The sequence below is a fragment of the Malania oleifera genome, chromosome 13 (genome assembly GCF_029873635.1).
Source record: "Malania oleifera isolate guangnan ecotype guangnan chromosome 13, ASM2987363v1, whole genome shotgun sequence".
Lineage (NCBI taxonomy): Eukaryota > Viridiplantae > Streptophyta > Magnoliopsida > Santalales > Ximeniaceae > Malania > Malania oleifera.
In genome coordinates, this window is record NC_080429.1 from 31,870,008 (window position 1) to 31,897,800 (window position 27,793).

The 27,793-nt window shown below is 35.2% G+C and overlaps 1 protein-coding gene across 1 annotated transcript; it reads left to right on the forward strand.

Annotated features, from left to right (window-relative positions):
* Positions 1-8,571: 8,571 nt before the first annotated feature.
* LOC131146945 (iron-sulfur cluster assembly protein 1-like) lies at positions 8,572-26,160 on the forward strand. Its single transcript, XM_058096810.1, has 3 exons — positions 8,572-9,098; positions 15,260-15,314; positions 25,804-26,160. The coding sequence occupies exons 1-3, from the start codon at positions 8,801-8,803 to the stop codon at positions 25,967-25,969; spliced, it is 519 nt and encodes a 172-aa protein (XP_057952793.1). The 5' UTR covers positions 8,572-8,800; the 3' UTR covers positions 25,970-26,160.
* The last annotated feature ends 1,633 nt before the right edge of the window (positions 26,161-27,793 follow it).

Below are 27,793 nucleotides of genomic sequence, written 5' to 3' on the forward strand. Positions count from 1 at the left end.
ATCAAAACTCGACAGCCCCTGAAACTGTTCCCATAAATCTCTTCTCTTAATATGATAACATTTAGCATATACAAAAGTAAGAAGCAAAGAGCCTCTATCCTCTGTTAACAAAACTGTCACACATTGATTAGAGGCACCCACCCAATCCACTTGAACATCATCTTTCCAAAACAACCAAATCTTCCCACCTTCCTCTACATTAGAGCAGAAGTTAGTAATTTGCAAATATACTGTCCACCTTCTTATCTTTTCTATATCTTGAAAAGGTTCCGAAACTGTCAAAATCGAAACTTTCTGATATTTCACAATTTGTTTTAATCTTCTCTTCGACGTGCCCAACCCTCTTAAATTCGAAAACATAATTTTGTCCATCATAAGTTCAACTTTTGAGGCACTACCTTAGCCCCCTTAGACTTTCTCACTTGACCATCGTCTTTATTTCTTCCTTCCGACTCACCAACTGTCACATTACCTGGATCAAAGTGATATTCTTTTTGAGTATTAATGCAAACCTCCATATCTCCCTTAGATAATACATCATAATTATCCCTACACCCTACACCCTCCACATCCCCCTCTCTCTCATCCACCTCCTCCAAAAAAATCACCTCCCCATCCTTGTCCTTTTCAACTTTTTCCCCTCCCTCCTTCATACACAATTCTGATTTCCTGGGCAGACCTAAAACAACCTCTCAGTTCTACCTGCACCCCAACCACCCCTGACTTCTGGTATTGACAACGATCGGTTTTCTCTCCACCATTTTTCTCTACCAAATTAACTTCATCCACTTTTTGAGTGCCCACATTATTAACCTCATTCACAATTTCTTTATTTTTCTTAATCTCATTCGACATACCACTCACGTTTTCATCCTTCTTCTTCTCCACCCTTTGATCCTGAATCTTCAAAACAGGACCTTCCTCTTCAACTATCATATTCTCTTTTCTACCCACTTTTTTCCAAGCCATCTCATCTCCCTCCTTCCTCATACCTACCTTCCTTTTATCTTTAGGCTTAACTCCAAACCGGCATGCTACTTCAGTGTGACCTTGTCTACAACATTCATTATAATAGAAACCCCTCTTATCATATATTACCCTTTGCCAATTATGTTTTTGTCCTACCACTAACGGAAAACCCTCCACAGGATCTTTCTGCAAGTCCACTTCAACACATAATCTCCCACCAGTGACTCATGTTCTATATAATGTGACATTATTTGTCCCTAGGAATCTACCAAATCCAGTGGCCAAACTTTGCAAACAGTCCATTCTATATAAATGTAAAGGCAAACCTGGTAGGAAAATCCACTGAGGTGCGATCGATGGCTCCTTGTTTAGATCAAAATTTACAAACCAGTTAAAAAGCCGAAATTGGCACCTTGCCACCCATCTTCCTTCTCTTGCCCGTGCATGAATGTAATCCTTTTCGTTTACCAAATGCAACAGAATATGATAGTTGTCTATAAAACTTATCATTATGACTTCAGAGAGACCCCAGGATTGGATAATATGCCTCCGAAGGACATCAATAGACGACATTGCAGAAAGAAATTTAAGCACCAATGCAAACTTCAGATCCTCAACAGCCTTTTCCTTCTCCACATCCGAGATAACAAAACCTAATTCTCCATTAATTAGTTCCGATTTCCTCAACGGGATTTTGAATTTTGAAGATAGAATTGACCTCTTCAAGGCTTCCGCAAACAATTTCCCCCCAGCTAAACCTTCCCCCTTTTCGACCTTATTATCCCCCGAACCACTCCCCTCAACCCATAAACTAGTGTCAACACCGCCCCTCAACCCTCTGGTAACAGCTACTGTAGACGGTACGGTCATGTCTAACAGTTATTCCATATTGAACACCAAAAAATAAAATGCAAAATAATCAATAAAAAAAAAAACCAAACCTATGGTAGACCTACATCTTCCGTCACCATATGTCGCCAACACAGGTTCGTTGTCACCACTTCGTCGTTGTCGCCGTCTTAGATTCTCGCAGCACAGAAGCCTCTACTGCTCTCCGATGAGTACCACTGCCATTGCAACCTACGACGGAGATGGCAACACAAAAATGCTGAGGCAGACGTGTTCTTTGAAGCAGCGAAGATGGCGGCACTAGCGAGCAACTCCTACTTTCCCTTGGACCTGCACGAGAGTCAGTCCCAACTCCACCACTAGCCGCCAACAACACCGACGATGACTCCCCACGCTGTTTGGGGTGATGGAACAAAGGGCGCCTCACCGAAGTCCAGAGGTAGAGCTCTAACCGCTGTCATCGTGGTCTCTTGTCGCGACGGCAACAAGAGTTCACAGCAACCTCGTGGGCAGAAAGAGGGTCGGAGAAAGGACCCCCAAACGCCATCTAGGGCGACGGATCCAACGCGTGCAGCTGGAGAAGTCGAAACTCTCCAACTCCATCATCATTCACAACGACGGCTAGAGAATAGCACCTCGCGGCGACCTTGTTCAAGTGATGCCGGAGAAGGACACCCAAAAGTAACGAAACAGCCAAGGTTGTCGTCACGGAATAGTAGGACGCTCCAGGCTATCGTCGTCTTCCTCGTCGCGACGACGGCTAGGGTTTCACTAGAACAGCGAAGGGACCTCCATCCCTTATGCCAATTGGAGTAACTTAATCCAAGCTACTAAGCTAGTATAAAAAGAAGGTATATGCCCCCATGGGCATGGCACGGTGGAAAGACATCAGCACATAAGAAGGAGCATAGGAGGTTCAATTTCAGGTAGATACACTCACAGAGCCAGCGATACCAGTGGATAGTGAGAGTTCACTCTATAAGCCAGTGAGGACTGTGGATGGTAATAGAGATGTGTCTCGGGGGTCGAGTTGGCTAAACATCTAACTGATGCACGAAAACCGTGTATGCATCCGAACTTTGCCTTGATCGGCGAGACCTAGGGGTGGAGGACATTGATCCGTAAGCTTGGTGTCGCACCAGGGGGTCTGAAGGGCTTGTTGGTGGCTGGAGTTCCTATGTAATCAAAAAAAAAAAAGGTATACCCATTTCATTTTTATCGGGGCTCAAATAAGACTAAGATTTCTTGTATAATGATGTATATTTATTGTATTAGTTGATATCAATTGATTCATTTAGAACTATCTCCAATTTATTTTACTATTAAACAATAAATTAGAAAAACACATGTATGTGTTTGGGTAGTAGTACCCTTACTCATGTTTAGTATAATTTTGCCATAAATATTTAAAAACTATATAGAAATCATAAATAACAACAACAACAACAACAAGCCTTAAGTTCCACTAAATGAGACCGGTTTTATGAATTTCTTTCTACTAGTTCACTTGACCAAGGATAGAAATCATACTTAACATCATAATAAAAAATAAATAAGGGTAAATTACATTGTTATTTTGTAAAGTTGTACCTTCTTCATTCCTTGATATTTTGTTTTTATAGCTGATTAGTAATGTAAATTTCGACAGTTCAAATTGACTAATATGAGGGGAATAGTGTGATCCTAAGAGGGGGGTGAATTGGGTTTTAAAAACTTTTGCGGATTAATTAAATCGATTCACCAATCAATATCCCAATCATAATTTCAATTGTGTATGCAAAACAATTATAACAATGAATGCGAACATACACGTGCGGAAATATAAAGTAGATAAGAGAGGAGAGAGAGAGAGAGAGAGAGAGAGAGAGAGAGAGAGAGAGAGATAGAGAGAGAGAGAGAGAGAGAGAGAGAGAGAGAGAGAGAGATAATAACACCATGATTTTTAACGAGATTCGGTCAATCCTGCCTACGTCCTCGCCTTGGGCAAACTTCCCAAGGATTTCACTAATCAGCTCCTTTAAGTGGGCGGAACCAAACCATTTACACTCCTTACAAGGTGGAAACCCCCTTTACAACACTCCTTAAGTAGGATGGAGCCCTCCTCTTCAGGCGATACCCCATGCCTAGTAAACTAGTCCTTCTAGGCAGACCAACCTCTCTAAGTGAGGTACCCTCGCTCAATGCGGATCACACCGCAACCACTCCTTCTAGGCGGAGCTACCTCTCCAAGTGATGTACCCTCACTTGGCCACGGTTCACAACCCAAACCGCGAAGAGCTGTTTCGAAAAATACTTTTTGTTTCAATTAAAAATGCTTCTATGAAAACTAGTTTGTAAAATTTAAAATCTAAATGCACACTCATATGATTTATAAATTGAAGTTCGGTAGAGTATTTGATTTTCCTCTCAAAATATATTTCAAGTAAAACTGAAAGTTTGAAAAATGACTTTTCTTAAATATTTGACCTTAGAAAATATCAAGAACAAGAATGCTTTGAAGTAATAAATATGAGTGTAATTATACTCAAAACATTCAAGACTAAGGGGTCTTTCAAGCAAGTATGTATAAATGAAATATATGCTCAAAGCACCCTTGAGTAACCCAAGTGAATTTCTCTAAAAATATTTTCAAAAGAGGTAAATGGGAGAAACTAGGGTTTTCTCATAAAATTATTGACCTTATCAAATTGCAAGAAGGCACTCAAGCAATATATATGAGCAAGGTTATAAGCTCAAACTACTCAAAAGAAATTTCTCAAAAAAGTATTTTCCAAATGAAAATATATGAGAGAAATTTAATCTTTGAAAAACATAAGAATAAAAAGGCTATCAAGCAACATATATATGAAAGATAATATATGCTTAAACCATTCAAAATTAAAACCCAAAAGGATTTTCTCTAAAAACGATTTTCAAGAAGAGTAGGAGAAAATTAGAATTTAAAGCACAAAAGGGTATAAAATATGGAGGGAGAATCAAAAGATGTTTAAATAAGTTCCAAAGAGATTCTCCAGCCTTCTCCAAGTGATTTGGGTTCATATTTATAGATAAATCCAAATTATAGCTGTTATATGACCGTTGAACATTTTAATAATATTTTAATTTCAAAATTTCTGATCGTTGGAGGCTAAAATGCCCTGAACCCAAAAGGTCCAGTCGACTGGCCTGAGGTTTGGTCGACTAGCCCTAGGGCGATTTTCCTTTTCACGAGAAACGGTCTACCAGGCTTAAGATCCGGTCGACTAGACTTCAAACGTTTTAAAGTGGCTGGTCGGCTGGGCCTTTAATAATCTAGTCAAATAAATTTGTCGATCGACTGAGCTTATAAGACTTTCAAGAGCCGGTCTACTAAGCCTTATAAAATTGGGCAATTGAACACTCCCGTCGACTAGGCCTATAAGGCCAGTCGACTGACCCTTTCATAAAAGTGATTTTTGCCTTCATTTTAAGTTCAAACTCATTTTAAACCTTTTGTAGAAGTTTAACAATTTTAATAAAAAGTTTTTCATGATACTTGGAGTTCTCTAAGGTCAATCTAAGGTCATTAATGAGCTTCAATTAATTCATATGATATGCATGTACATTCAAACTTAATTACTATTACAACTGAAAGATAAATAAAGTCTCCAATCTTCTGCTCTCTGAATTCTTATGGAATACGCCGAGGTATGATTGTCTAAGTGTTTTTACGGCTTCCATATTGCAGCATCATCTGTGCTTTAAAAGGATGAACATGTTCATACACTAAACACACTGATGAGATGTTGTGATTTGTCATAATCAAAATAGGGATTGGACTCAAAAAATCAACATAATAGATGTCAACCCACTTTCCCATTTATCCAAGCCCAATAATATTGTTTTTCATCATTAATAAGTTAATAGTAAAAAAGAGGATTACATAGCTTTTAAAATTTAACATAGTTACAATTCAATCTTTATATTTTTGTTTTGACATCTTACTCCTTGAACTTGCAATCATTTTGTAGAGTGATTCTCAAATTTTGACCATCAAATTGGATAATCATGTCAACTCACTTCACAAATTCCATAGCCATGGTCTTGTGTCTCTCTAAGTTGCAAAATTGCCTAATTTAAATTTCAATCTAAGATGATGAAAGTTATCAAAAATATAATTTCACGCGAGAAGAACATTTGCATTTTAAAGGTGCTTAGGATGTTTTTCTACTAGCATTTTGGCTTAAAAACTAATAATGTATCATAAGGTTCTAAACACAAGTTCAACAAAATAGGTCAACATAATTCTTATTTTTATGTCTAATCGAATATAAAATGGACTTTATTATTTAAAAATAATTTGGGAAATATAATGTTCTCATTTAAACCATAAAGTATAAACATGTTTAAATATTAATGAGCTTCAAATTATTTTATAAATATAATATCACATAAATTAACTATATAACAAATTAATTAATTTTGAGGGATTTGATAAAGTTTAAGGGATAGTTTGGGAACCACTTATACAAAATTGTTTTTTTTTTTTTTTCTAAAAAAAGTGTTGAATTTAATGAGAGTTAATAATAAATGCTGAACTGGAAAAGTGCTAAAAGTTATAAATAGTATTTGGCTGTGTTTAAGATAAGTGGTATTTCAATACTTACTTATGTTATAGTACTATATGATTATTTTTAAATATATTTTAAATCGAAAATATTAATATTTTAATTAATAATTTTATTAATAATTATTTTAATTTTTTATAATTAAAATTTAAATATTTTATTTTAAAAACTAATATAAAATTATTATTTTTGATTAACAATAATCTTGCTATTAATTTATATTTATAACATAATACTATCATATTAGGTTATGATAAAAATAATATTGCTAACTAAATTCAAAATTTTAATTTATTTGATATTAATTTAAATTAATAAAATTTTTTACTCAATTCATAATTGATTTATTTTAACTAATATGTCATAATACATAGTAAAATAATATATATATAGTTATTTTAAAATAAATTTAAATAAAATTATTAATATTTTTATAATTAAAAATTTAAAAGATAATTATATTAATTTTCTAATTAAAATTTATATATTTATATCAACTAAAATAATATAATATTATTTATCAATTAACAATAATCTTGTTACTAATGTATATTTATAACATATGATTATCACAATAATTTATGCTAATAATAGTATCAATATCTAAATTAAAATTTTTAGAAGATTTAATGTTAATTTAAATTTAGAAATAGTTATTTTTATTCATTGCAGAATTTAATTATATTTCATTAATAATTCATATGTTTTAATTAATACTTAAATAATATTTGATTAATTTTTAATTTAAAAATTAGTAAATAATTATGTTAACTAATTTTTAATTAATATTTAAATATTTTTATTAAGTAAAAAATATAATATTATTTTTTTTGTTTAACAATAGTCTTGTTCTTAATTTATATTTATAACATAAGATCATCATGTTAATTTATGTTAAAACAATATTATTAATTAAACTAATATTTTTAATTTTTAATATTAATATAAATTAATAGATGGTTCTTCTTCTTAATTCTATAGTTGAATTATATTTCATTAATAATTAATATATTATAATACATAATAAAATAGTATATGATTATTTTCTAATGTATTTTTTAAAAATTATAATATAGCAGCTAAATTTTCTTATATTTATAAAATTGACTCTGCCTATGAATAGTGTCACTTATAAGTGACAAAAAAATTATCTTAAAATACTTTTTAAAATTCTTTTAAATAGTTCTCAAAATATTTATTTTCCAAAAAAACATTTTTTGCAAAAAGTGTTTGTTGTAGTACAAGTCAAACGTTAATTTTTTTTTAATAAAAATACTTATTTTAAGTGATAAATATTATAAATATTTATTTTTTAAGTGTTCTTAAACGGGGGCTTAATTGTTATGACTTAAAATATTTTACTTGGCATAAGAAACAATGAAAAAGGATAATATGATCCAATTAGCCATATTATGTAAATTCACAGCCAAGCACAAATTAATATGATGAAACAATTTCTTATATCATTTTTTTTTTGGCGTATTAAGAAATGCATTGGGCTTTACATATAACATATATAGTGAACATTAAGCAATAAATTCATAATAAAATTTAGTACTTCAACTGCATTATTCAAGTTATTTTATCACATTTTAAAAATATTGAAGAATTTCTTATTTAGGAGAGCATAAAAAGATTAAATTAAACTTAAAAGAAATAAAAATAAGATGAGTAAAGTGAAAAAAATAGTTTAAAAATAAAAAATAAAATAAATGCCTTACTTTGAGAGAGGCATAGAATTATTGAGTATTAAAATTTTAAAATATATGAAAAGTGAGAGAGAAGTGCAATAATTAATATAATAATTAGTTAAACAAAAAGTAGAAGATAATTTTAAAATTTGAAAAAAAGAGACAAGTTAATAATATTATAATTTAAAAATAAATTAAAAGTGAGACAATAGCGTGATCATTAATATAATAATTAATTATCTTAATTCATAGAATTAAGTCGTCATAAAGTATCTACTCTATTTTTTTAACTTGAACAAATGCATAAATAAAATTCTTAATAATTTAAATTTTAGAAAATTAAAATAAATTTCATGAAAGGTGTTATTAGCAATATATATATATATTTTCGATTTTAATTAAGCAAAAATCTTGTTTAAAAAAAGAATTATTATTGTTATGTCGATTCTACCCTGCACTGTTCTGCTGTTCATCCTGTGGATAAGGTTGCGCGGAGAACGTTCCACGCTTATTCGAAAGTGTGACATTTGTCAATTTACGACAAAGCCCAAAAGTATTCTTAATTTCGGAACGGCCCCTCCTTCCTCCGCCCTGATTTCACAGCACCCCCATTCTTAATTTTTATTTTATTTTTATTTTTTTGTTCTCATTAAACATCAATCAAAGCACCTGTAACTGAAGCATCAGAGTTCCGGACCTTACGAAATGCTGAGGCTCAGCTGCAGAAGGCTCCTCGGGCTGGGGTTCCGGGAGGCCCAGTTGCCGGCCGTTCAGCGGCTGTCGCGTTCTTACCACGAGAGGGTCGTCGACCACTACAACAATCCCCGCAATGTCGGATCCTTTGACAAGAACGATCCCACGGTCGGCACGGGTCTCGTCGGCGCACCCGCTTGCGGCGATGTCATGAAGCTTCAAATCAAGGTCGACGAAGAGTCTGGAAAGATCGTCGACGCTTGCTTCAAGACATTCGGATGTGGATCAGCCATAGCTTCTTCCTCCGTAGGTCTGTATGTTGGTCTCGTTTTGTTTTTATTTGAAATTTTGAATAATTTTCTCCGGGAAAAGTTGTTCCTTCACGATAAATTTTGGAAAAATTTAATGCTAATGACGGTTTTTATTTTTTCAGAGGAAATGATTTTTACAGCATTTATGTTTTTTGCCCTTCTAAGATTTTATTTATTTACTTTTTGTGGAAAAAATATATTACCCGTCTTGAAATTAGCTCAGGGAGGATGTTTTGTTCTTTTAGCACTATTTCAGTGTTAAAACAACTAGTCCTAATTATTGAGGACTTTAAGAAGAAGAAGAAGAAGACATTGAAGAAATACTGCAATCTCATTCATTTGCTCTCCAGTTACATCTTCTCTCTCTATTGATAATGTACCTCCAATTAAACTGACATAAAATTAACAGAACATTAACCAATCAACTAATTTGATAACCCAGCTTAGCAAAACGACCGTAATCTTAGCATAGCCTTGACCCCATGTATCAGTTATTTACAACTTTGCAAAACCCGCGTGAAAATGCCGCCCCTTTAGTACTTCGTCATCAAAGTTGAAAATGAGGAAACTGAAAATGCAGAAAAAACCAGTTTTCTACCAGGTTGCGTCATCTTTGCTGGAGTTAGATCACTGTATCAACACCTGAGAATTGGCCTGATGGTTACGATGAACCAAACTGCTTTGAAGAATAGGTACTGGTTCAAGTTTAGAAAGCCTTTGGTAATTTCACTTGCTGCAAAAGTTTGAAAAAGGCACCACTTTGTCACCCACTTTCTACTTGAGGAGAGAGGCATGAAATGAAACATAAGCAAGAGTATCAGAGGGAAGTTACCGGTAATATGCCAGCTCAAACTTCTCAAGAACCATAGAAGGACCATAATACTTAGACGCTAGCTTCAATTGACAGCATAAGGCTACATATTGTTGCTTACAAGGGTGGAGTAAGGTAAACAATATCACCAACTTCAAATTGCCTTTATGCTCTATTTCAATCCACATGCATATTATCCAATTTTGGGCAAGTTGCAAGATATTATGCAAAGATTGAATCATCTGTTGTGACTTCTTGCTGTAGCAATGATTCTTTCACAGAAGCTGCAGAGTAGAAGAAAATGGGACGAGAAATACTTGAGTCTGCTTATACCCATATATAGCTTAAAAAGGACTGATCTCCAAAGTGGTATGATGGTTGGCATTATCCACCACTCAGCAAGAGTGGTATGAGCACCACACATGCACTGTAAGTAGTTCTCTAAAAAATGATCAATAGCACTGCCTGACCGCCTGAGTCTTGTTGGTAAGCAGTGCTTAAGTTTTGTACCCAATAGCTCGAGAAAACTCTTGCCAAAACTGCCAGAAAACTTCTGCATGGCTTTTGGTTAATTGCTTGGGCATTGGGAGTGAGGGTATTTGGAGGTCCAATGATCTTTCATCTTGATAGGGGCGGACTATAGGGTTTGTCAAACTCATCCTTAAATCCACTTAGCAAGGCTGCAATAGAAGGATGGATGTGCACTTGAGTAACCTTTGCTGAATCTCTATCAAATGTCCCCAAATGCCCAGGTCCTCTCTTGTTGAGCAATGATCAGCTTTCATAACTCTCTGCAACTCATAATCTGACTTGTAGATTTTTCCTTAGTGCCATGTAAAAAATTGTTTGCTGACCTTACAGAAAAAGAGATGTGAAAACCTTGTAATCAGATAAAACAGGGTTGTGGAATGTCAGCTAATCATCCCCCAACTTTATGCCAGATTCCCCTAGGTTTTTTGTAATCTGACTTCCACTGAAAGTTCCAACCCTTGACTCATGTTTTATTTTTATCTGCTGCTATGACTGAGAGGTGATGTGGGTTTTGTAGGATATTCCACTGCTGTAATGAACAAAGGATCAATGAAACTAGTAGTGCTACAACCGGTGACCAGGATAGAAATGAGCCTCTTTCTGACATAGCTGAGAACATTCAGTCTTCTGAGAAATTCTACCACCCAAAGCGTGAATAAAAATTGTAATACACTTATTAATACATCAGCATCATTTGCTTCCATAGTGTAGTAGTTCCATCCTCTTTCTTGTCTTCACATTCAATAGTTTACAATACAATTGCCTATTTTTGCTTCTATGACCATGAATATGTTTTTGTCCACATTTAAAACATAATCCTTGTTGCATTGGCACTTTAGCATCAGCAAGACCAGGTTTTTTCCTAATTGATGAATTATGAATATGTTTTCCAGTTTGTCATTTAAAAATTAGGTTTGACAATTTGAGAGCAGGCTATAGATGATGGATGAGAGAGAAGAATATGAATTCAGGTTATAACTTGTCAAGGACTGATTATTTTCTGACATGGATGAGAATTTTTTGTTCGAAGTTGTAACATTCAAAGAGTGTGATGGGTTTAGAAATGGTTCTCTTTTTTTTTCAAGGTATCTATGGTGGTTTCTGGTAGCCTGGCTAGCTCAAATGATCTAGACAAATTTTGCGATTAAATATCTGTTCTGTAGCTCTAATTTCTTCCTTCAATCAACTCAGAAAGGTGGAACAAATTAGAATTTAGACAAACCTAGACAACGGCCAATTATTTATTTATTTATTTTTCCCCCTGATTCCTCAAAAATGTCTTGGTACTCTGTGATAATGAAGTTTGTTGCTGCTTATTTAAATCTTTGATAGTTTTGCTTTACCCAGTGTCACCAAATCAACCTTTCAATGCCCTTGTGAATTCTTCCTGCAAAGTATGTGGTCTATTAGATTGAAATCCCTGGAACCAAATCTCTGCCCTTCTATTTAAAGTGATTCCAATTCCAACTTTTCAATCTCTGGAACCTCATGAATCTGAAAATACTTGACTTTTCAAACCCAATTTCTTGGATCATGGTCACAAGAAACAAGGAAATCTACCTTTGGCAGTTTATAGTGGTTCTCCCAACTCTGAAACTTATCATTGTTGCTACATTCACCCACTTGCCATTCTTCTTCCCTAAGAGAAAATAACAGCCCCTTGGTCATTCATAACTGCATTTAGCTCCATCACTGATGGTTTATCCTTGCTCTGCACACAATTATTTCTGAAACCATTCTTGATCAAATAAAACAGATCTTCAAATTTCTTAGAGGTGTCTTGCATGAATCTCTTGCTTCTAGTGTTAGTTTTGTGAAGGCCGATTGAAGCTTCAACCGATCATCCTTATTCTTCTGGGGTTGTTCTTCTATTGATTCAGATCAAGTTCCCTCTGCCAGTGAATTTTTTTTCAGAGAAATAACTGTTCTAATGTCAACTGTTATGTTTTTATCCCTAATTTCTGGATTTAGACTGCAGTAATCATAATTATTCTGGAATATAAGTGGTATTGTTATACCGCCACTCTGCAAGATAGAGCCATCTAGCTCAATCAGTGTCTGGGTGGTGGTATGAAGCAGTGCTTAAGTTTTGTATCCAATAGCTTGAAAAAAATTCTTGCCAAAATTGGCAGAACAATAATTTTATCACTATGAATGATGGTATTTTTCTTGTAGATCATGAAGCCTATAAATATTGTATAAGAAGGGCAAGGCAATGGTTTGGCTGTGTGTATGTTTAAAGATGGTGCCTAGGTCTGATATTCCTGTGGATAACATCTGGTATTCAATCTTATTCTTTTGGATATGAGGATATCTATGCTTTTGGTTAATTGCTTGGGCATTGGGAGTGAGGGGTATTTGGTGGTCCTGTGATCTTCAATTTTGATAGAGGCAAACTATGGGGTTCGTCAAACCCATCCTTAATCACTTAATAAGGTTGCAATGGAAGGATGAATGCAATCGAGAGTAACCTTTGCTGAAACATATAACAGTTGTCCCCAAATGCCGTGTCCTCTCTTGTTGAGCAGCTTTTGTAGGTCCTTGTAACTCATAATATGACATGTAGGTCCATCCTTAGTGCCATGTGAAAAATTGTGTGCCTACCTCATAAAAATAGAAATGCAAAAACCTTAATCAAATAAAGCCAGGCTGTGGTGTGTCAGCCAATCAACCCCAAACTCTGTCACATTCCTGTAGGTCTTTAGTAATGTGACTTCCACTAAGAATTCCAAGCCTTGGATCCTGTTTTATTTCCATTTGCCACAATGACTTTGAGAGGTATGTGGGTTTTGTAGGATAGCCCGCTGCCGTAATGACCAAAGGAATGAAAGTAGTAGTGCTACCACTGGCAAGAAGGATAGAAATGGGCCCCCTTGTAACATAGCCCATAAAAAAATGTTATCTTCCAGAAAATTCTATTAGCCAAAGCATGGACAGAAATCGTAATACACTCATTGAGTTCATCAGCATCATTTTCTTCTGTGATGTCCATAGTTCCGTCCTCTTTCTTGTCTTCACATTCAGGAGTTTACAATACAATGCCTATTTTTGCCTCTACGACCACAAAAATATTTTTTTCAACATTTAAAACATAATCATTGCTCCCTTTTGTAGTTGAGCATCAGCAAGACCAGGGTCTAACTGATTGATGGATTGTGATCTATTTTTCGTTCCGCCATTTAAAAAAATTAGGTTTGACAATTTGATGGCAGAATTTTGATGATGGATGAGGGGGTACAAGTGATGGGTTTATTCAAAGAAGTGACAATGAAGTTTGTTGCTGCTTATTTAAATATTTGATAATTTTTCCTTGCTCAATGCCACCAAATCTTGCTCACAATGCCCTTGTGAATTCTTCCCACAAAGCATGTGGTCTATTAAATTGAAATCCCTGGAACCAAATCTCTGCCATTCCTTCCATATATAATTAACTCACTTCCAACTTTTGAATCTCTGGAAGCTCATGAATCTGAAAATACACGACTATTTAGAACCCAAATTCTTGGATCATGGTCATTAAGAAGGCGTAAATCTACCTTTGTCAGTTTATAGTAATTTTTGCTAAATTTACCTAGATGCCATTCTTCTCTAAGAGAGGGTAACAGCCACTTGGTCATTCATAACTGCATTTACCTCCATCATTGATGTCCTATCCCTGCTCTGCACACCATTATTTCTGAAACCATTCTTGATAAAATAAAGCAGCTCTTCAAATTTCTTAGAGGTTTCTTGCATGAATTCCCTTGTTTCCTGTCTTAATTTTGTGAAGGCTGATTGAAGCTCCAACCAGTCATCCTAATTCTTCTGGGGTTGTTCTTCAATTGATTTAAATCAAGTTCTCTCTGCCAGTGAAATTCCCGCTGGGAATTGACTGTTCAAATATCAATTATTATGTTTTTGGCCCTAATTTTGGGATTTTAACTGAAGTAATCATAATTATTCTGGAACATGAGAAGAATAAGAATAAATGGAAAAATTATGAAATGTAGGAAGAAGAGAAGAAGATGGCATTGAAATACTGTAATCTCATTCATTTGCTCTCCGAGTATATCTTCTTCTATTTATTCTGTATCTTGAACTCTCTCAACCAGTTAATCGAAAATTAATATCAGCCAAACAACTTAGTAACCGCTCTAACTACTGCCAGTTCCAACTATTTTGATGACCACAATTAGCAAACAAACCCTTCATAGGTAAGTTCTAGCTGTTGCAGTAACCTATTCATAATAGAGGAACTGTTCTTTTTCCCTCTTTTTTATGGTGGGAAGAATTTTTTCCTGAAGGATATTCTGTGGGAAAAACAGGGATTTATCTTTATTTTATTTTTTTTATGGACTTGTTATGTGTCTCGCAAATTAATTGATAGCAGTGATTTTTTTTAAAAAAAATTATGCTGCGTTTGGGAGCATAGATTTTGGACCTTGGATTTAGATTTGAGTGGATTTTTAAAATTTTTAATACAATTTTATATTACATTTTCTTCAAATCCAATACAAACCCAAATCCAAGGGTGGCTGCTTTATTGTGCTTCTTCATTTTTTGTCTGGAGAATGCCTTCTTATTCTTTCTTGTATGTCCTTTTATCACTCTCAATAAATCTTCTTCTTTTCCTAAAAAAATTCTGAGTAATAATTTTGATTAGGCATGTATTTTGAATCATTTGATTATGTATTGATAACTTATTAATGCTATTACTTGCATGTAATATCTACCAGCAGAGTTGCAGACATTATCTTGCAAATAGTTAATTCTGATTTGTTTAGTTCAGTGTCCTAAAGCTATGACATCTGTTCTAATTGCTACCTTTCTAATTTTCAGCTACTGAATGGGTGAAAGGGAAACAAATGGAAGAAATTCTGTCTATCAAGAATACGTGAGTTCTATTCTCTCGCATACTTTTGTTGGTGCTCGTCTAATCACACTCATTCTTTGAGTCATGTGATTATTTTGCATATATCTATAACATGGTTTTAAAAAAAGGCCGCGACCGTTACGTAACGCCGTTACGTAAAAGTTTTTTGGGTTACCGATACCGTTACACACCGCGAAATCGGTGGGAAGAAAAATCACGGCCGTAGCGGCCGTTACGAACCGCGACCGTTACGTAAAGGCCGCTATGGCTGTTACGTAACCGCTACAGGACTGTTACACCAAAAAAATATTTTATTTTTTACTTTTTCTTTCACTTTTTCTCTCTCTTTCATATATCATTATCAATATACCAAGTGGCAAGAGGTGGAAAAGATTATAATGAGGATGACAATGATACAAAATTTACTTTTTCTTTAAATACTCACAATAGATGCATTAATTAACAATTTTAAAATACTAACTTGTTAAGGAATTTTTTTTTTTAATAATATTAGTAATGTGATATTTATGTTCTTTATTTTTCAACTTCAACCTTCTTTCTTTTCTAACTATTTTATATTTATATTATTCGTATGTCTTATGTGTCTAATAGATTAATGGAGTGTATAATGTATTTTATTTTATTAATTCATTTAGCACACATAAGAATTTATCACAGATGAGAACAATGAGAAGTATAAATACGCGCACACACGTAATTTTCTATCAATGATGGTTTAAAACAAATGTAAACTTGTTGCCCTTACCAAATAACTTAGTTACTTGAACTAAAGGGTCCAAAATACACTAAAACCTTTTCTAAGAATGGCCAAAAGCTTAAAACATGCAAGTACGCTAATATGCACAAGGTTGTGCGTGCTTAAAAAAAATTCACGGCCGTTACACCCACTTCCCGTTATGTAACATCCGCTACTCCTGCTTCCCGTTACACCAGTTACCGTTACGTTACGCTACCCGCTACCGCGATTTAAAACCATGATCTATAATAAGTAGGGGAGGCAAGCTATGGATGTAACAAAACAGTAGTAAAGGAGTCATTCAAGAGTTCGAGGGTAGATTGGGGAACTGGCTCTGAAACTTTTTTTGACTGGTGATAAATTATAAGGATGGAATTGCACTTCTCACAAAACTTGGAAGGGTCGTGCATGTATTTCCACCCCTGGGATTGCTTCCCATTTCTTTATGGCATCTTGAGTGTATTTTAGTTCTTAGCAGGAAAAGCTTGAGGAAAGCCATAAACAAATTTAAGGATGCAGACCATCCTGTTAAGCCACGTTTCAGTGTTTAAAAAATTTCTTGAGGGCATAAATGGGACTGGGTAGTGATCAGATGGCCTTCCACTAGACACACTAATTCAAGTATTTCTTTTCAATGTCTAAAGTAATTCTCACTTGCTAAAATTTCAGTTCAAGAAAAAACTGGATAGTTAGTAAGGTTTCATTCTGGAAACTCATTTTTGTGTGCATTTGTTGGTTCAGTAATTCTTCTAACTAGGTGTTGATTCCATTTTTTAGAATTTTGGTTCCCCAGTGCTTTCTCAGAACATCGCTCTAACCATGGAGAATATATCTCTTTTCATGATAGAACCTTGTTCCCATCATTATAAATCCCAGAATATTTTTAGTAGGTTATATGTCCAAGAGTCCATTATTTTGAGTTAACTAGATATGAAGTAATTTTTGCCAATTAGGTGTTATTACAAAATAAGAAAAAAAAAAAATACTGCCTTTATGTATTATACTATTTTATATCTTGATATTGAACATTTCTCTTTCTGAAATACTGTGTATTTTATATTTTTTATGTACTTTTGGTAATATTAATGTACATATGACACTTCACAGACGCTCTGATTGTACTCTTTTACATTTCTCTTCTTCTCTACTGCTGCACCTACTACCCCCTCTCCTCCCACCTTCCCCCCCCCCCCCCCCCCAACCAGACCAACTTGTAACTGTGGTACATTTTATGTTTTCATGATTGAAGCGCATAGTAGCGGTGGCATTTTGTCCCCCTATTCTGTTCGCAATAAGAGAGGGACTTTAATTAGGCAGTGTGTGTTTTTATGGGGATGTGAATCTGATATGAGCTTCCTTATGCCGAGTGCATTTGGAAGAGGTGAATTTACCTTGAGGTCATGTGAATGCATTTGAGTGCACTCTGCCTTCATGATTTGGATGAGAGACTTATCTTTAGCCATTTAGACCATATTCTGTGAATGGTTTATTTTATTGAGAAGTAATCAGGACATATATATGGGGGCCATGTCCAATATTGTTTAGGTTGATTGACATGTCGCTGGACAGAAACATGCATGTCATTTTCTGAAATACTTGTGGAGAGAGGGAGAAGGAGAGGTAGAGGCATAAGCATTTACGTGTTGCGTAGAACATGCTGGGAACTCTTCAGCTCATGTGTGCATGTATTTGAATTGCAAAGTTTTATCTCCTTAACTGCTCAGGAACTCTAATCTCTATATGTTCTTGGATTTAAAAAATTAAAATTTTCTTCTTAAAAAAATATATTTTGTTAGCGGTGCTGTGGTGCAAGTGATGGAATTTTGGAGGCTTTTATGAGATAATTCTCCTAGCTCTTTTTAAACTGTTAATGGTTTTTAGTCATTTAGCTTTATTATTTATTGTTAGAGTTTGGTTTGTAATAAGTGTGAGTTAGAAAGGGTACTATGGTAATTCCAATTGTACTTGGCATATATTACAAATAGAGGGAGAGACCTATCATTGAGTTAAGGTCTTCCATTTTACCCAATTATTCAACATGGTATCAGAGCATGATTCTGAAACCTAAACCCTAAGTGTTACCACAACCATCAAAACCAAAGCCTAAAACCCAAAATCAGCTGCATGTCTATTGTCATAGAAAATTTTTCAGCGATACTATAACGCTAGAAAACAGCCAGCAGCAGCAGAAATTCAGTCCAGTCGCTGGAACTTTCTGGGCGACACTGCTAGTTCGAGAACATCAAATCCACTATAGATTTGTCAGAACCAACACCATAGTCACCCACAGACACTGCCGATCTGCCTCCTATTGGAATCCCACCTCCAGGCAGTGTCCCATGTGCCCTCACACGTCGGACAAAGGTTGCCAGGGCTGACCCCACGCGTCGGCGCTTGAAGCCACTTTCAGGCATGGTTTTGACCTGAAATGATCTAGCAGTGATCCAATTCCTCTATTAACATGTTATTGGAGTTTTTCATGGTGTTTTTTGCCCAAATATCTCACCTTTTTTAATTGCTCATGTGCAGCACCCAAGGAATGGTTGTTTGATGCTTCGTGAAGCATTTTATCAATGGTTACTGAGTTTATTGGGTCTGCAACAGTGGGATTTGCTGTGTTTTTTGATTCAATGTTCTAACTCCTTCCATATATCAAAATATCATGCTGTTTGACTTGTGTTTTTCTCAAAGATCCAACCTTTGTTGTGACCATGCACTCATGGTAATTCTTTAGTTGTTGTTTGGTGTTAGTAACAGTCATTGGTGTCTTTCTTGGAGTAGTGGCAGTGCACATAAGTTGTTTTTGTGAGGCTGTGGCAGTGTTATTAAAGTAAGTTGGTGATTTCTCCATGGTAGTTTCAGCAGTTCACTTCTCCAATTGTTCCAGTGCTGTGAGTTGCTTTCTTGAGGCTGTCTGAGCTTCTTGGTGTTGTGGCAGTCTTGTACTAATTTATTCGTGACTTGTTCATGGTTGGTCACCTTGTTCATGGTTGTTCTGATTGTTCCAACAATTAATCTTCTGGTCATTGGTATGAGTTTATGAATGTTGGGATGGAGTTTGCAAATCCCAAAGTTATGGTTCCTTTGTTAACTTGTTTGAGCAAACTGTGTACCGTGACTATATCATAACAAGAGTATTCAAAGTTTCTATGGTATCAATCTTCTCAACAAGCATCTTATCACATTGCTTCTTTTGCCCTGAAAGGTAATCCTAAAGTTTTTATGTCATCTGCTATCCTTCCTACTAGTCCTTGGGTTATCGATTTTGCTGCCACTAACCATATAGCAGGTGCAACCAACTTCTTTTCTGATCTTCGGTATCCTAAAAACCTACCTCTCACGTTACCCTCGCTGATGGGTCCATTATTGCTATTAAGGGGATAGGAACAGTAAGCCTACTCCTTCCATCTTTCTTTCATTTGCTTTATACATTCCTAAATCTCCTTTCAATCTCATGTCAGTTAATAAGCTTACAAGTCACCAAATTGTTCTATCACTTTCTTTCTTGATTCTGTGGTTATTCAGAATCTAAAGACGAAAAAGACAATTGGCACAAGACATGAGACTTGTGGACTTCACTACTTTGAGTCGGCTTCTCCCCCCATTGCCTGCACAGTCACAACTACACCCTTCAAATCCATTGTCGCCTTGATCATCCTTCCTTGGAGAAGTTGAAACAGCTAGTTCCTACATTGAGTTTTGTGTCAAATCTTGAGTATGAGTCTTGTCAGTTGGACAAGCATCATTGTGTTCCCTTTGCTTCCCGAGTCGACAACGAGTGGTTAGTCATTTCATGCTAGTCCATTTCGATATTTGGGGTCCAAATTGTGTCATATCAAAGTTGGGGTTTTGGTACTTTGTTACACTTGTTGATGACTACTCTAGGATGATTTGGTTATATTTAATGAAAGATCATTCAAAGTTGTTTGATATTTTTGTGTTTTCTGTTCCCAAATAAGGACTCAGTTTGATATGCTAGTTGGGATATTTCGTAGTGATAATGCTAAGGCGTACTTTAGTGCCTAATTCAATACCCATATGACTAGCTCTAGGGGATATTTCGTAGTGATATGATCCATCAGTCCTCTTGTGCCTACACTCCACAACAAAATGGGGGTTGCAGAGCGGAAAAATAGACATATTCTTGAAGTTACTTGTACCCTATTGTATCAAATGAATGTCCCCAAAGTTTTTTGGAGTGATGCTGTGCTCATAGCTTGCTCCTTCATCAATAAAATGCCATCTTTTGTCCTTGGCGATAAAATCCCATATTTAGTGATCTTCCCTAAGGCTCCTTTATTCTTCATTCCTTATATATTTGGTTGTGTGTACTCTGACAATTAGTTAACTCTAGGAATAGATAAGTTGGATCCTTGTGCTATCAAATGTATCTTTTTGGCTATTCTCATACTAAAAAAGGATATCGATGTTAAAGTCCCACTTTACATCAATTATTTGTCCCTGCTGATGTCACCTTCTTTGAGTATACGCCATACTACTCTGATTCCTTGAGTTTTGTTCTCCTTAATGATTCTCTTCCTCGGCCTTGCCTTCTAGATCCAAACCTAGTATCTGTGCCTAATCCTCCTACATCTTCATCCAGTTTGAGCTCTTCTCGTCGCTTGGATCATCCCAATTTGTAGGTATACATATGGTGACTCAAGGGGGAAGAGCCTTCTTTAATTTCTACTACTGTGCCTCTAGTTCCCTTGTCGGATGATCTTGTTACCCAACATCCAATCTCTAATTTTGTTTGTTATGATTTCTTGTCACCCTTTTATTACTGTTTTGTTAGTACTCTGTCTTCTGTTGCTCTTTCAAAATCTTTTTTTGAAGCTCTATCCCATTCTGGGTGGAGGACCGCAATGGTTGAAGAGATGTGTGCACTACATGATAATGATACTTGGGATTTGGTACCTATTCCTCCTAATAAGTCTGTGGTTAGTTGTCGCTGGGTGTACACTGTGAAAGTCAATCATGATGGTTCTGTGGCTCTTTTAAAGGCCTGCCTTGTTCTAAGGGGTATACTCAGGTGTATGGTTTGAATTATTCTAACACATTCTCTCTGGTTGCTAAACTTGCCTTAGTACATTTATTCATTTCTTTAGCCACCACTTGTCATTGGCCGCTACATCAATTAGATATGAAGAATGCTTTCTGTTAGATTACCACTTTAAGCTTAAGCTATTAGGTTGTGGGTCAACAATATATATTAAGCTTTAACACTCTCCCACACGTGCAGCCCGACAACACATGGAGAGATAAACACATGATAAATAACACCCATGGTAGGGAACATGATAATTTTTTTTTTAAAATACCACAATAAATGCGGGCAACAAGACTAGAACCCAGGACCTCCTGGAAATTGGTCCTGATACCATGTTAAATTACCACTTTACCTAAAAGCTTAAGCTGTTAGGTTGTGGGTCAACACTATATATCAAGCTTTAACACTTTTCTACATGGTGATCTTCATGAGCAGATATATATGGAGCAACCACCTGGGTTTGTTGCTCAGGGGGAGTCAAGCTTAGTATGTCGACTTAAGAAATCGTTGTATGAATTAAAACAATCTCTAAGGGCATGGTTTGACCGTTTTAGTGCTGTAATACTTGAGTTTGGCCTTCATCGGCGTGCAGTAGATCACTCTATTTTTTATTGTCATACTCCATCTGGCAGGATTTTGCTTATTATGTATATGGATGATATTGTGATCACTAGTGATGATCGACATCCAAGACCTAAAGCTTTTCGTACAAATCAAGTTTCAGACCAAAGACTCGGGACCATTGAAGTATTTCTTGGGTATAGAAGTATCGGGATCTCGTATGGGAATTGTGTTTTCACAGAGAAAGTATGTTCTTGATCATTTAGATGAGATGGGGTTATTGGGATCCAAACATGTTGACACACACACACTCACAGATCCCAATAGTAAATTAGTGTAAGATATGGATGATTTGTTGCCTAACCTAGGTTGGTATAGGAGACTTGTTGGAAAGTTGAATTATCTTAGTCACCCTACAGATATATCCTTCACAACAAGTGTTGTGAATCAGTTTCTTTTTTTCCCGAGAACAAGTCAGTGGGATGCAGTAATTCTCATTTTGAGATAATCTCAAAGGTGCACTAGGGAGATGTCTCTTATATCAGGATTGAGGTCACTCATATTTAGGGATATATAGATGCAGATTAGGCCGGGTCACTTTCCGACTAAAGATCTATAATTGGGTATTGTATCTTTGTTGGTGGTAATTTGGTATCTTTGGAAAGCAAGAAACAAATTGTGGTGGCCAGGTCGAGTGCCGAGTCAGAATACAGTGCTATGGCGCACAACACACTACATGTGAACTTGTTTGGCTGAAGAACATGTTGAAAGAACTAGGTTTTCCTCATTCTCAACCTATGGAGTTGATGTGTGATAAGCTAGCTGCTATTCATATTGCCTCCAACCCTATCTTACATGAGTGAATAAAGCACATCAAAGTTGATTGTCATTTTATTCAAGAGAAATTTGTATAGAAGCTCATACAACCACACATGTGAAGTCCGAGTTTAAGCTTGTTGAGTTGTTCACTAAAACCTTGGGAGGTGCTCGTGTGAAATTCATTTGTAACAAGCTAGGAGCATATGATATATGTGCTCCAGATTATGGGCGAATGTTAATGGTTATTTAGTCATTTAGCATTATTATTAATTGTTAAAGTTTGGTTGTAATAAGTATAAGTAAGGGTATTATGGTCATTCCAATTGTACTTGACATATATTATAAACAGAGGGAGAGACCTATCACTGAGTTTAGGTCTTCCATTTTACCCAATTATTCAACATAAACGTTGATAAGCTTGAAAAATCTTCTTATGAGTTGGAGGCAGTTATTCAAACAAGAATTTCCTTCATTGTAATGTCTTGGGGTGTAAGAAACTTTTTAGTGAGCTCACGTAGAGAAGTGAGCAATGATCTAAACATGGATGAGAGATGCTATTCCATTCTTCCACTTTGCATTGTAATATGACACCACCTAAATCACCAATCTTATGAGTCAGAAGCTTTGGGGAAGTGTACTCAAACAAAGATTAAGGTTGTAACAAGGGTTTTAGAAAATCAACCAGGTTTTATGTTTGGGAGATTAACTGTAGAAGCTATATATCTAGTAAGATAAATGGAAATGGTTGGGGAAAAAAAGTGACTTGCCCATGGTTTCTATTAACATAGAGAAAGTGTAGGGTACCGACTGGAGTTCTTTGATGGGTTCTACAAAAAAGGGAGTTCATGGATTATATGTAGATGCCATAAGTATATATGGAATTAGGTAATGACTGGTGTTCTGACTACAATGGTAGAATCTGGGGAGCAAGTGTATCCAGGGTTGTGTGTTGAATCCTTATCTTCTTGCTTTAGTGAGGGATGAACTTATTAGGAATATCCAAATTGAGGTTCTGTGGTGTATTTTGTTTGTAGAGAATATTGTCTTCGTTGATGAAGCTAGAGGTGGAGTAGAATCTAAGCTGGAATTATGGAAAGAAGCTGTAGAATTTAGAGGTTGATAAGTGAAAATAAGACAAAATTCTTGAAATGTAATTTTAGTCATTTTAGGAGGGAATATTAGGTAAAATATAAGCTTGATAGTCAAGAAATTCTTAGAACTAGTCTATTTTAATACTTTGGATATATTATGCAAGCTGAAGGAGAAATTGAAAAGAAGATATAATGCATAGAGTACATAGTGTTGAAGCAGGTTAGGTAAGATGAAGGAATGATTTGGGCATGCTTTGTGACTGGTAAAATTAAAAGGAAAGTGATGGCTACAAAATCAGAATGACAGGTAACTAGGAAACAACGTATCTGAACAATTGCTCAAATGAGAATGCTAAGGTGGATGAATATAAGTGTACAACTCTAAAAGATAATTAAGTAATGAACACATCCATGGTGGGCCAGGGATAGCACCTGTGGAAAGATAACGGAAGAGTGGTTAAAATGGTGTGGGCGCTTGCAATGCAGGCTGATTAATGCACTGGAAGGAGTGAGCTACTTAATGTAGGAGGGGAGGTGTACGGCTAGAATAAAACTTGATGGTAAGAATTTGACAACACTTAACTTTCGAAAGATATAGCCCTAATTTGTGTGGAATGATACGAGGATTCATGTGGTCAACCCCATTTAGTGGGAGTGTGGGACTTATGGCTTGATTGTTGTTGTTTTATTGGAAGTTTCCTAGTCCACCACTATTGATTATGTCATCTAGCAAAGCTGGATGGACTGTTATGGAAGGCAACTGGTATTGGTGCGATAGTCCTTGATACCATGTTACAAATCATAAATTTGATTTAACAACCATGTGGTGGATACAATGATTTGGTGAACTTAAAAGAGAATAAAAATGCCAATGGAAAACCAAGAAATGGACATTTTCATTTGGAAGAAAAAATGTCTTTCAAATTAAAGAATTGAAATCAAGAAGAAAAAAGAATTATCAGGGAAACCAATAAAATCTTGGATCCCCTTTCTCAAAACAAGAAAAAAGCATTGGAGATGAATATGTAAGATCAGACATGGTAATACTTTTTATAGAAAGGAAAAACAATAGAAGAGCAGCACAGAAGTAGAACTCAATTTCAGATTATAGTAGATACAATAGAAGATTAGAGAAGAAATTTAAAAGTTAGCTTGTTTAGGTTGATATCTTGACACTAGCATTTATCATTAGTCACTTTTTTTTTTTGCCATTATTATGTGTTGCGGGCTGTGATGTGTGTTGGAATTGGCACTTTTTGAGTTACAAATTATGTGCTATAGTTTATGGATGATGAACCATAGGCTTTTGTATCATTTTTTAAATGAAATTTCTTAATGTTTTGTTTTCAGGATTACCGAACATGTTCTATGTTTCTGTTCTCAGATTATTTGAAAAGAAATTGGTTTATCAAACATGTTTTCTGTTTCCGGAGTTTCGGAAACAAAACAAATGAAAACAGAAATATTTGAAAATGACAAAAGCATGAATTCGGAAGTGATAACCAAACACATCCAAAATTTTGAAAATAAAAATAGAAGATGGGGAACATCAATGTCACCGAACAGGCCATAATTGAAGAGGGGAAAACATGACATGAATAAATACTGTGCTAATTTTGTATTTTCATTATTTCAAGTGTATAGTGAAAAAATTATATTCAACTATACAATGTCACAAAGCTGTGGTTACATTGACTATATTTGATACGTAGGGGAATAAAATGGAATCTTTTTAGTCACTTGATTTGCACGTGTTCTTCATTCAATTTTTAATTCCATTCATCCTGCAAACCAAATGTGTGCTTTCCTTTGCAATATTGTGTGGCGGCAAATAAGGGCACAAAATGATGAAATCTACATTGAAAGCAGGAGGCCACCAGAACAAATGATCGCAATATATTATTTAATTTAAATGAGGTGATCCATACCATGCACTCGTGTAGTGAATTTTGTTTTCTTGCTCGGGTGCCCTATGACCGGTCTATGATGACCTGCATATTTCTGCTTCTTTGTTAACTATCTCTGAACAATGATATGCCATACAGATAAGGGCCACATGACCGGTTACCTTTCTTTAGGAAACACAACGTGCCCTTGCAACTTGTGGTGGCGCCTATTGTGTGCTCACTTTTGCTTATTTTTTCTTCAGACCCCAGCAAACTTGGCAACATTCATGCTGTTGCTGGTATTCAGATTCCCATTTTTAATGATTTGATTTTATTTGAATTGCAGGGAGATTGCAAAACACCTTTCTCTTCCCCCAGTTAAGCTGCATTGCAGCATGCTTGCTGAGGATGCAATTAAAGCGGCTGTAAAGGATTATGAAGTGAAACGTGCAAATTCAAGTGCAAGCATGGGTTCGGAGGCTGCAGCTACCGAGAAGGCTGCTGATGCTTGACGATATGCACGTGTAAATGAAAATGGAAGTGGTGTGTGTGGTCATCATCCCATATATTGCCTTCTGTTGATGTTTTGTATGGCCTTAAAACTGCTTCAAAATACTTTTTAACATTTTTCCCCCTGGATGTAAATGTTCCCAAGAGATGAATAGTCTGTTTTAATATAAATTTGGCTTGTGTTTTTGCCTAACTATTGGATTGATGGATAGCCTTTAATCTGGTTTTCATGCGAGATTCCATAATGTTGAACTTTTTAAACAATTTTTTGGTACGCCGTTGAACATTTTTTTTTTTTAATTTCTGACTGTAGTTTTTTATGAGGATGTACTGTTGCAAATACTTTTTTTCCTAAAAAAAAAATGCATTAGATGATCTTCCAAAACAAAGAAAATAAAATGCAAGAAGTGGGGGAAAAAATTAGGATAAAAGATACTCACTTTTTCAGGTTTGGTAAAAAGAAAGTGACTTTTCTGAGGTTTCAAAATTTCACAAATTTATTTGATTTCTTGAGACACTTGCACTCATCAAAATTCTTGTCTTTTTAATAAATTATCTAAGAAGAAATTAGTGGTTTTTAGGTAAACCTAAATAGAGGTTTATAGAATTTTTGAAATCTTGGAAAAAGTCTTTAGTATTTTTGAAATAGTATTTTTGAAACCTCTAAGGAGATTAGTGTCTTTTTGTGGAAACTATTTAGGCAATAATATTCATATTTTAGACATTAAAATTATTGAATTTTAAGTGATTTTTGATTGATGAATTTTTTTTATTGTCTCATTCATTTAAAAATTTGAAGATTTGATGATGTTTGAAAAATGATGTGTTTGGGTAGTTGAAATCAAGAATTTATTGAAAAATCATAGGTTTGGAGGAAAGTTAATCGAGTTTCAAAAAAGAGGGCTCTTTAGGCAAATTTATTTATTAAAAAAAATGAAAATCAAATCAATTCAATTTATAGACTTTTAAATAAAGGAAAAATTTAGCAATATACTCCTGAGTTTTTTTGAATATGACGCACAACCCATTGAGTTTTTGAAAACTATCAAAAAAAATCTCATGATATTTAATTTTATAGACAAAAGAACCTTATACTACTCAATAATTATATTTAGTGGGAAAAAAAAAAAATCTACTCTTAATAAAATGACAATTTTACCTTTTTCATTCCATTGTAATATTATAAATTAAGAAAATGATATTTGTTGACATCCCATTTTATTTGACCGTTATATACTAAAAAATTTAGGGATTTTAATTTTGTTCTTTAATTTTTAGTCCTCTCTGGCATTAGTTACAGGTGTCATATGAGGTCTTCACCTAATTAGATCCCTGGAATTAACAATCTCAGCCTCACTCCGCGGAAATGAAATTTTATTCATGGGGCTTTTTGTACAAAGTGTTGTTTATATTCATTTATCCATATGCTTTACAAGTACAATATTTAAGAGAAAAAAAAAAAGAAGAAAGGTTGAGCTTTATTCTTGGGGTTGCTTGTATTGGGTTTCATGCACAAAAGAGCTTTCAAGTTAGCTTCACACTCTAAGCATTTTGGACCCATTTTAGGCTAATTTTGTGATTTAAAGCCCCTTGGGGCCTTGATGTGATTAGTGGGCCCACTATTTATGTTGTAACCTAATTTGGGCTAATTAGTAATTTGGGGCCCACTTTACGCCTTATTTTGAAGTGATAGTTCTTATAGGCTTATTTTGAGTGAATTAAGGCCTATTGTTAGCCTAAAGCCCAATTTTGGGATGGGCTGAGGGCGGCAAGAAGCCCAATTTGGTGGCCTTTAGTTGGAATTGATAGCCCCTTTCTCGCGGTTG

Bases quoted from the DNA above. Each gene is read 5' to 3' on its own strand.
- LOC131146945 (XM_058096810.1), top strand. From the start codon at position 8,801: ATGCTGAGGCTCAGCTGCAGAAGGCTCCTCGGGCTGGGGTTCCGGGAG. The intron at 9,099-15,259 runs GTCTGTATGTTG...TCTAATTTTCAG, and splicing joins CATAGCTTCTTCCTCCGTAG to CTACTGAATGGGTGAAAGGG. The intron at 15,315-25,803 runs GTGAGTTCTATT...TTTGAATTGCAG, and splicing joins ATTCTGTCTATCAAGAATAC to GGAGATTGCAAAACACCTTT.